The 11,815-nt window shown below is 32.8% G+C and overlaps 1 protein-coding gene across 1 annotated transcript; it reads right to left on the bottom strand.

Annotated features, from left to right (window-relative positions):
* Nucleotides 1–2,140: 2,140 nt before the first annotated feature.
* Nucleotides 2,141–7,732, bottom strand: LOC108465618 (NADH dehydrogenase [ubiquinone] 1 alpha subcomplex subunit 13-B-like). Its single transcript, XM_017765989.2, has 3 exons — nt 7,388–7,732; nt 2,483–2,554; nt 2,141–2,392 (listed from the first exon to the last, which is right to left on the bottom strand). The coding sequence occupies exons 1-3, from the start codon at nt 7,600–7,602 to the stop codon at nt 2,248–2,250; spliced, it is 432 nt and encodes a 143-aa protein (XP_017621478.1). The 5' UTR covers nt 7,603–7,732; the 3' UTR covers nt 2,141–2,247.
* Nucleotides 7,733–11,815: the final 4,083 nt, after the last annotated feature.

The raw sequence follows: 11,815 nt of genomic DNA, 5'->3' as shown, positions 1-11,815 counted from the left end.
TTTGTTTTTGCTTTGTTATGTTATTCAAGCTAACTCTTAGGGTCTGTTTGGACAGTATAGAGTAATTGAATGAAAATGTAATTACTAGGGTAGTAATTACACTATTATAATTATAAATTGTAATTTCCTAGATGTGTTTGGCTAAGTGTAATTACATCGTAATTCCCTATTTCATATTTGGTAGTTTAAATTGTAATCACACAGTTAGATAATTTTCATTTTAAAAAATATTAATTACTATAAAAATTATTAGTATGATAAAAATAATTTCTAAACAAGTAACAAAATTAAAATCAAATAACCATATATATTGTGATGGTCTAAAAGTAGTTGATAATATGATTACTAAAAAATAATAAGAAAAATAAACACATGCAATTTTATCTAATTATCTTAGTTCATATTTGTTGGGTTATCCCCTCTTCAATATTTAATATATGTTCCTTATCATCATCTGTTTGTCTTTGACTGAATTCATCATCATCTGAATTTGAATTGCATCATCAAGATTATCAAGATATCCTACTTCCATGTTCTTTTCGAAATATGGATCATCTCAATTCCACCTATGATTGAAGTTATGAAATATGCAACATGCTAGTACGATCTAATTATATTTTTTTTATGTTATACTCATGTGAGTATTTTTTTTTAGAACAACAAATTTCTTCTCAACCACATTCTAAAACATTAAATGTTTCCAATTAAAGAGTTTGCGAGCTGTCTATTGTGTTTGTTTCTAGCACTATTCTCTTATATGGTATCATACCCCACGATATGATGCAAGAAAAAATTTTCTATTTATATAATTAGTATTGACCTTATAATATTTGAGTTTACAATCCAAATAATCCGTAACTTTAATTATAAAAACTTTATATAAACTTAATGTGGAGAAAAAATTATGTAGGTTGTATCCCTTTTTATAATACGTAAATTAAGTAAAAAAATATAAAATTTATAATATATAACTTTTATAAATAAGGTTTTATAAATTATTCAATAACTTCTATAGCACTTCTTATAAATAATATAATTTTTGTTATAATTTTAGAAAGTTATTTTTATAAATATATTATGATTAAAAATTATAACATTCTTTTATGATTAAGTATATTATTTTATAGTATATAACATGCACACACAAATAATTTATGCCCATATTTCTTAGTCATAAATTTTTATAAATAAATATATTATAACACTTTTTTATTATGTAAATTATTTTTTATATTAAGCTTTTTGGGAAATAAATTTAGGACTTAAATAATATAACTTTTTAGTATTTATAATATAATAAATTTTGTCATAACCATCCCAACTATGAGCTCATATTTATAATATATATTTTTAACTTGTAGATTTTTTCTTAAATTAGATTTGAGTGTAATTACTTGAGTAATTACTTCAATTCTTACCCCTCATCAAAAATTGAAAAGTTTAAATAAAATGCTCCAATTACACTCAATTCGATAAGAATTATAAACAATTACACCTAAATTCAATTCAATTCAATTATTATGACTTTTCAAATACTATATTTTGGATACCTTATTTTGTATTAAAATGCGCCTCGTCCATCTAGCTCTCGCAAGTTGATAATTAATGCATCAATTACATGGAATTTATTTCTTTTTTAATTTTCTAATTCTAATTTACCACTATGTCGAATTTAGTTTTATCATTATTTGTAAAAAGAAATAATTTCTTCAGTGATCTGTCATTTGCACTTTACATTAAGGTGAGGAAGTTGGAATGGTAGAATCATAGCCACAATGGGAAAGAGTATGTACGTGTATGTAGGAATGTATGTCTATTTACGCCAAACAGTGGTTGGCTCCCTTAGCAATCTAGCTCCCTAGGGTGAAACGTTCCTTTTCCAAAATGGACCACATTGGTTAAAGGATCTTTGCCCATAAATTAATTAATTAATGATGTAAAACTTCCCTTCCTGCCTTTCGTTTTTTATGCAAGGTAAACAAAAATCAAGAAGCGAACCTTACTACCCCCAACGGAACAGTGGGATGGCTTTCCTGCTCTGTTTCGCCAGCAATGGCAAGTGTTAGCCCTCCATGCGGAAGATGTAGAAGGTAAAGAAAGAAAGAAATGATCATACCAATACTCTCCATACAGAAATAGGTTTCTTAATTTCCAAATCTTTTATTTCGCTTAATGTGAACAAGACCAAGCTTCCACGAAGTGAAAACAGCTCAACAGTGAACAAAGAGTAGATAAAAGAAAAAGGTATCACCAAACTTCAGGGCGGAGCTCACCGGTTGCAGGGGGCATCCATCTCCCAGAATTGTATACATTTTCGCCTACTTTCCAACCAGGGACATCCTTCATCACCTCTGCCTCATACTCGAGATACTTCTTCCACTCTTTGACAAATCTAAATAATGCAAGCAAGCATGCAAACATAGAAATATTCAATGCACTTTAGCTATGCAAGGGAATTGGAGTAGTCTGGATCATTAAATACCTTTCATCTTCTTCAGCTTGAAGAACAGGCAATACTGCTCTACGTGCAGCAAACTTTTCTTCCTTCAGTGCCCTGCAAAATGTAAATATTTCAGGCCTTCTTTCTAAAATGAAGAAGATAAATTTGCATTTGGCATATCTATTCAATTTAGTTTCTATATTAAAAACTAAATCATGGCAAGAGAATGGATATAAAACAGCATCACTGTGCAGGGTATCTGAAATAAAAAAAAAAACAAAAAAGGAACACAATCGTCAACTGTCAATCTATTAATTTAGATTTGAAACATTCATTTCACAAAACATCACTTTAAATAAAGAGAAAAGCAATTAATTTCTTTACTGGAGCATCAAAGAAGTCCACCCTTCTATCAGCCAAAAGTTGGATCAAGTAAATAGAATTTGCCTCCTTAACAGCTCAGCACTGACTGTAGCCGATAGGGTTTGCTTGGTAAGTTCAAATGATACAATGCAACCAAACTAGGTAGAGTTTGCAGAAAATCAATAGAATTATGGTCAACAGCAAGCAAGAAAGAAGTTGGAACTATAGAAAAGTAGGTGATAAAAAACCTCTAGTTTCTCTCTATTTGTTCAAAGAAAATAATTAGAATAATAGTATTGTCTATAAAGCTCACAACTTATCTATACTAAGCTTTCTTGCAAATAAGTTTTATTTCTAGCCCTAGATTTAAATCCTGATCCTAGCCGTCTATCTTACTAAGCTTTCTTGCAACTAAGTTTTATTCCTAACCCTAGATTTAAACCCTAAAGATAACTAACAATCCCAGCCATCTATCATATGTCTAATAATTAATAGAAAAGACAAATAATAAAATAACATAGTAATAAAGCTCATGCATTGTTCACCCAAGCTTGGAAAACTCGAGTCCAGCGCAAAAACTTTTATCACTTCAACCATAGTCTATAACATACACAACATCATCTATGTTGGTGCTACATTATGCAATCTTAGTCGCCAAAACAATTTCACTTGTTAGGCAGAGGATGGTCAAATATTTCTTGTTGGTTAATGGTGCATAGAACCATGTAGAGGAAAAATAAAAAACTTGGTAAGATTCCCAAGAAAGCTGATCACTTTTATCTTGACAAGGAGCTAAAAGTACCTGTGAGGAAAACAATATACCTTCATAATGGAAAATATGTTTAATTAGGCCTCCACCATACCAAAAATCAATCTGTGAACCAAACCATGCTTCAACTAAATATCTTGTAGATGCAATGCGCTTCTTCCATTCAGGTTCAGTGCCAATATCCTCAAAAAAGGAGTCAAATCATCTTTCTTCAAATCCGTTTCTTCCCTCTTTGTGGATTGCCTTTAAAATTGTCAAACACTGATTTAATACTACAAGGAGTTTTCTGCAACACATCCTCCAAAAATAACTCCAACAATGGAAAAGCCAACCCAAATACGTGAATAGTTGAGCAATTCCCGAAGGTTTAGAAAACAAATCAGCATTGCTGGTCGTGCCATCAAAATAACATGCAAGTCCAGATGCCAAGGAAGACGGTCACACAAAATTATTACCAAAAAGACCTCATTCTTACCTTTTTTATGAATTTCATCCACTAGCAACTGATTCACAACATTCAAATCTTGGTCTTGAACCAAGTAACATGCCAATAGCAAAAATCAAGGGCTGTGTTTGAGTGAAGCACTTTGACTCTAAGAGAATCTGGTATCCATTGTTTCACCAAGATTTTCTTCCTTTTCTGAGGATATTCTAGCACAATTTGTTTCTCCTGAAACCACTAGAACCTGGTTTTCAACTACAGCTTTCAGAAACATAGCTTTCACATCGAATGCAAGCAGTTTTTCTCTACAAGACTACATCACCATTACACTGTTACTTGCCTCCAAGCTTTCTTGCTTTTTCTTGAGATCAGTAATGACTTCTCCCTTGGAAGATTCTGTTTCATTTATAGAAACCAAAGCAGTTATTTTTACATCAAGCTATAATTTTATGGCTTCCCTACTAGATGCCATTCCAAAGCCATCAACCAACCTTTGTGTTTTGCAATATCAAGAAGATTTCTGACCCACCTCCAATCCTCCCCTTCTTCTGAGGGTTTGCCTGTCACCCCTCTATCCAGACAACCAAAGATTCTCCTTTAACTGGATTCAAATCAATTTCTTCCCTTTTTTCAAGATATTCATCATAAATGAGTTCTAACATATCATAATCTTGCTCTGAAGCATGCATCATGCCATGAAAATCAGCAACTTCAACATTAGTCCCACTCTTGTTTAATTCAAGAGCATGGACCAACCACTCCTTCAACCCACCTTGTACTGCAAGGTTTGCGGATTAAGCATCATGAAAGAGGTTTTCTTCCTGTCCAAAATCAGATTTATTAGCAAGACCATCTTCCGATATGTCAAAATGGTTCTAGGCACCTTCCAAAATTTCCATCTAGGTTTCCACTTGTTCCTGTCGCACCCTAGCATAAACTACACATGACAATTATTCAATAGCATGTCACATCATTGCAGCCAGTTTTGTTTTGTGACCCTAATTTCCTCATCCTTGACCTCTAGCTCGTCCAACCATAGCTTAAAAGCAAACCCTTATATAAACACTAAGATCCAATTAGGCTTCAATGCCAAAATTTAAGTGGTTTAGGGAGAAATATTAGTAAATAAATAGAATTAGGGCTGAGCAAACGAGTAAGAAATAAGTCAGACCACTAGCAAACATAGGTCATGAAAAGCCTCTAGTTTCTCTATATTATTTCAAAGAAAAAAAAAACAATGTTGTCAGTAAAACTTATTATTTATTTATACTAGGCTTTCTTGCAAATAAAATTTTATTATTAGCCCAAGAATTAAACCCCAAATTAACAATCCTAGCAATCTGTCATATATTTGATAGTTAATAAGACAAAATAATAAAATAACACAATAGTAAAGATCTTGCATCATGCAGCCTCAAGTATCAACGTTTATTAATACCTAAATTTAGCTCATACTTTGATAGTTACACTATTTATCTTAAATAAATCAAAATAAGGGAATCTAAAGCATATCTCCAAAACAGAACAGATTTGAGCTTATTCGTTTTATGTTATTTATCTAGTGCATGCAATTTTGGCTATGTCTCTTTATCAAAAAGATCAATTCAACTATTGATGCATAGAGAATCTCAAGCTTCCTCAACCCTTGCCTAAGTTATAGATTATCCACGAATGGCTAGCTAAATGGAAAAGGTACACCATCTTGCCTAAAAGTGCCCCATCTGGAAAAGCTATTGCACCTAATTGCATCAAGTTTCATTTTTCCAACCCTTGAACATGAAAAGGAAAACTCAGATAATTCATGCTTAAATCTAGAAGCCTCATTTCCCAAAGAGTCTGAGATGGTCACAAATCAAGAAAATGCAAAAAGCCAACCAAATTGTGCAGTTTATTTACCACCCAATATTATTGGTATTAGTACCTGGTATTAGTACCTATAATCGTGCAGTCTGGAAATAACCCCAAAATACCTATGCTCAATGCAACATATAATGTGGTTTAAAGTGAAATCTGCAAATGAATCCTTTCCAAAACAATTAAGCATTAGAATCAATACTAGTGCCTAGAGCACACCTTGGTCCATTGACAACACTGCTTTAAAATCAATAAGCAACAATTTGAATGATCATTCAAGCACTCTAATTGATTTATATGAGACCAACAATTAGAAGATCAACAATTCATCATCAACGCATAAAAGAATATCATGTTCAGATACAATCTCCTCTATATTAAATGCACATGCTAGTTTCAACAAATCTCCAAATCCTTGTTAACATTTCCGGTTTAAATGCAACAAAACTTATGGATATACTATGAATGTTAGCAAATTACAAAAATAAGAAAATAGATAGGCTCTTGAAATTTTCATGCATTGCCCATATGTCATGACCAAATAATAGCATCACCAGCAAATTGTTGTATCTGAACATATCTTTTCTGAACATATCTTTCCTTTTTCCTCTCCTACCAGCGTCTTCATAGGGTACATGATAAATACCATTGGAAAGAACTGGCAACCCTTAACCGATTGTTTTGCCTTGTGAAATACTAACAAAATACTAAACTAATTAAAGAGGCAGACTCATGAAATTATCACGAATATGTCAGGAACAACTAATAACTTTTGTCAGGGAATTGTTTATCAGAACGTTGCCTTTCCTTTTCCCCTTCTACCAGCTTCTTCATAGGTTACATGAGACAAAGTCATTTGAAAGAACCAGGAATCCTGAACTAGTTGTTTGCAATGTGAAATACTAAATTAATTACTACAATCAGTACATATGTGGACCCCTGAAATTACTAAACTTGGATATAGGCAGGCAGCAGGCTCATAAAATCATCATGCATTGTCAATATGATAGAACCAAATAATAATACTGTCAGCAAACCACTGTATCTCAACCATCTTTCCTTTTCCGCTCCCATCAAACTTCTTCAGAAGAAATATACTAAAAGCCATTTGAAAGAACCAGCAAATATGAACGAAATATCATACCAAGAATCAGCAGAATCCTCCACATTTCCAAGGCTCATTTGATATAAAAAATTAAATTAAATTAAATCTATCCAATAAACAAGGACAGATAAAGACCCACATATAAATTAAACAACAGATCAAGATCTAACTCCAAGCTCCATAATAAGCTAAAAAAGTCTTCAATCCCATCAAAAGCTTTCTATCTACTAAAAGAGGTAAACGCAAATATACATAAATCATAATGAGTTCATAAAAATCATTTCAAGCAACCCAATAAACGAACAGATTAAATATACTCAATGTAAACTGAAAAAAAAATGAAAACCTAGATTAGAATATGAAGAAAAGAAGGTAAAATTAAGGATTTTTTCAGAGAGAATAAAAGGCAAGGACCTGCGGATCTTGTTCCCTTGGCCGATTTGGTACATTCCATAAGAGAAGGCACCAAAAGCAGCGAGAAATATAGCCATAGCACTTGGGCCCTTGTTGGGTATCCGACGGGCGTATCTGACGGGGGCGAAGCCACCCGGAGGGGGCCCATCTTGGAGAAGTGGCATGTCCTTCACACTCGCCATTCCTGGCTTCTCCCTTATCACTGCCTCAGTCATCTGCCCTTGTTTTTCTGTATCGAGAGAGAGTGTGTGTGCAAATTGCAGAAAGTGGTGGTGGCGTTATAGAGGGTTGTTTGTTTGAGCTTGGGTCCGTCTTAGGCTACGCCACTTGGTGGGCTTATTTCCGAGTGCAGGTCTATTTTGTGATGTCACCTAAAAGTAACATAACAGTCCCTATGTTATACCACATACTGCATTTTGGTCCCTTTACAAATTGGTCCTTGTAGATGTCTTATTTTTCCCTTTCATATGTAAGGTATAATAAAAATTTTAATTCTCAACTTTTACACATTTATTCAATGAAGCCTTTACTTTTTTATTTGAAACAATTTGACTCTCAATCTTTCAAAACTGATACGACATTATTTTATTTTATACACCAAGCTAGCTATTAATTTAAAAATTATATTAAATATTTAAAATATTTGAAAAATTAAAATTTCATGAATAAAACTTATAATTCAAAAAGGCTCTTTGAATTAAAAATTTATTAAAAAAGTTAAATTTTCAAAATTAATGCAAAAGTTTTTCAACTTTGTAATATAACTGTAAAAGAATTTTAATTTTTAAAATTAAATATATTTAAAATTCTAAATTATGAAAAGATTAAAAAATCTTCAAACAAAAACAAGCTTTCTTTTTATATATATATATATATATATATATATATATATATATATATATATATATATATATATATACTATAAAGTCAATTTGACCTTAAAATAAAGAATAGGTTAAATTACGCTATTAGTCTTTATATTTTGTAAAAGATGTAGTTTTTAGTCTCTGTACTTTAACTTGATCACTTTTAGTCCATGTTCTTTTCGAGTTGATCAATTTTAATACTTGTACTTTTCTAATTTTCAATTTTTAATCTTAACCCAAATAGTAGCAATCAAATTTGTTTGGTTAAATTCAATTACTAATATTGTCTTATATGTACAATAGTAGATTTAGTCAATATTCTCTAATTGGATCATTTCAAGCCCCTATACTTTTCAAAATTTGAAACTTCAGTCTTTACACAAATGGCAATTATTAATTCATTATATTAATTTTTAGTGAGTAATATGTTGTATGCATGAGTGCATGTTGTCTTGTAAAGCAACCGTATGTTTGTATATAGAGCATATATTGTGCTGCATGATTGTGTTGATGTGTGTTAAGCACGTAAAAAGTATGATTCGGTTATGGGTATAAGTAAAGTCTATATGAATGAGTACTTATGTTATATGTATGATGCATGATTGAAAATGTTGAAGAAATAGAGGTTTGACAGAGTGTCGAGAAATTATGTGATATGATATTTGACTTTGTGGTGGTATTCGACAAAGTTTGTCGAGATAATAAATATGAACTTTGGTATAGAAAATCTAAAGAAAGACCATGGCCATGGCATATTCTAGAAAGGGCAGATGGACCACATTTATCTACTAGGGTTTTTGCATGTCAAAAGGTGATGATAGTCAATCCTCATGCGATGATGAGTTTAGGTAAATCTATATTGCAAACACAACAAATCATGTGGTGCTTTGGTGGCAATCAAACAGAGCCTTTTTAGGCAAGTTATTGTGAAGCCTTTGCAACATATTCTGAGGAGCCTTTTTGGCATATTCTGTGGAGCTTTTGTGGCATATTTTGTAATGCCTAAATGGCTAGTAATGGTTAGTCGCCATCGTGGAGAAGTTTGGTTATTCATTGAAGTATTTTCTGAAGTTTACTTTACGGTGTCTTGATCTATGGCTTTGCTATAGTAATCTGTCAGAAAGAGAACACAGTGTCCTCAAAAGTATGGACTATGTAAGTCTCCGCCAAGTTTGAGCAAATCCACATTCTGTAAAGAGGTTATTTGATTCTATGGTATTTGCCAAACTTGGGCATTCTTACAGTTTGTAAGAAAATTATCTTAAGTTCTAATGAATGACTTAAATGTCGAATTCATTAGAATAAATTCATTATTTTTGTAACACCCTTTACCCGTATTCGACGCCGAAACAGGGTACGAGGTATATTCAGACATAAACATAAGCAAATATACAAAATCGAGACGTAAATTTCCATCCCAATTTAAAACTTTTCATTTACATTCATATCGTCCCTAAAACGAGCCTACGAGGCCCAAAACATACATTGAAAGCGGTTCGGGACTAAACCAAGAACTTTGGAAAATTTCATAACACTTAGAAAATTTTTCATGTTTTAAGAGTCACATGCTCGGGTGGCTTGGGACACGCTAGTGTGGGTAGGCCGTGTGGTCACACACGCTCGTGTCCCTAACCCATGTAACTCTCTGTTTTTCACCCAAGAACAAATGAAAGTCACACAGCCAAGGCATACGTCCGTGTGCTTAGGCCGTGTGGCCGATTTAATTTTCATAATTTTTTATAAAATAGGTGTAGACTTCACACGGCCAGGGCACACTCCCGTGTTCGAGGCCGTGCCGTCCACACGGCTGAGACACACACCCGTGTACTCAATTCTGAACATTCTGTTTTGCAACAATTAAGGTGCAGGTGACACACGGCTAGAACACACGCCCATGGAGAAGCCTTGTGTCACACACGGCCTAGACACACGCCTGTGTGTCTACCCGTGTGCACAAAAATAAGGCTATTTACCTAGTCATTTTGTCACCCTTTTATGCATACACCTACACAACAAAACATAACACCAATCCAAGCAATTACAATCGACCAATTCAGCCACAATCAAGACATCCACACATCATTCACATTCTACCATTTACCACATACAAACATCACATACTTATTAGCTTCAATCATGCAAACTTTCACATCCATGAAAACCTCATCATATGCATAAATACTTAAACCAATATTAGCCAATTTCATATGGCCATTTACAAAATGAATTATCAACCAATATAGGCCAACACATTAGGCCAAATTAATTATGACACATAATAAAATAACCAAGTCCCTATACATGTCATAACTTAAAGTATTGAAATCATTGGTACCCAAAATATTAAGTTGATAGTGTGACTGGATCTCCGACAATCTCTGATCCTCGAGCTGGCTTGGTGGCACTATAAGACAAGGGAAAAGAAAGGGAGTAAGCTATAAAGCTTTGTAAGTTCCATGCAAATAATAGGCATCATAAACATACATTTAACATATAATTAACATTATGAAAATTGGCATAAATATTATTAAGATCTTATAATCATAACATACTCAATCATAACCTTACTAAGGGTTCATCACATAACGAGCTCATTTCGTATGAGTTTTATGTACATACCTGAGTCATCTCGAAATAGATTACATACAATTCATCTTTGACATAATCGTTAAATTACCCGTTGAACCACTTGAATTGCTAAAGGATACTCGGGAGTCTTGTACACTCGGTACCATACCAATGCCATATCCCAGATATGGTCTTACATGTAATCTCATATCGATGCCAATAGCCTAACTATGGTCTTACACAAAATCTCATATTGGTGCCAAATCTCAGATATGGTCTTACAAGAAGTCTCATACTGATGTCATATCCCAGATATGGTCTTACACATAAACTTAGTAACTCTAATGTCATGACATTTGTATCCTATCTATTTCTAAGGTTCAACGGTATTTCACTCTTGTCATAACTTTGTCGAACACGCTCGATGGTTGATCATAATTCATAGAATAGTAAAGCATTTAAAATATAATTAAAGCAATGCATTATTTACGTAAGAACTTACCTTGGTACAAAAATAGTAGGAAATGGACCTAATATTCAAATACTTTGTTTTTCCTTCAGTCTAGGTCCGAACCTCATTTCTCTTGATCTATAATAACAAATTTAACTTATTTATTAATCACATTACTCAATTCAGTCCAAAACTTAGATTATGACAAAATTTGACATATTTACATTTTAGTCCCTAGGCTCTAAAATGAAATCTATTCAATTTCATCAAGACCCAAGCCTAGCTGAACCTCTTTCATGCTTATAACAGCTCACATTTTCCATTTAATCACACTTTTATACACATTTTGAAATCTTTTTACAAATAGGTCCTTTTTACTAAATTGAGCGTCAAAATTTTTGAATGAATTTTTCACGAAATCATTCCGTAAAACTGTAAACCATGAAAATGTAATAAAAACTAGTTTTACTACGTCAGATTTGTGGTCCCGAAACCATTGTTCCGACTAGGCCCAAAATTAGGCTGTCACAACTCTCTTTCCTT

Source organism: Gossypium arboreum, chromosome 10 (genome assembly GCF_025698485.1).
Source record: "Gossypium arboreum isolate Shixiya-1 chromosome 10, ASM2569848v2, whole genome shotgun sequence".
NCBI lineage: Eukaryota > Viridiplantae > Streptophyta > Magnoliopsida > Malvales > Malvaceae > Gossypium > Gossypium arboreum.
This window is presented reverse-complemented; position numbering and strand designations above follow the sequence as displayed.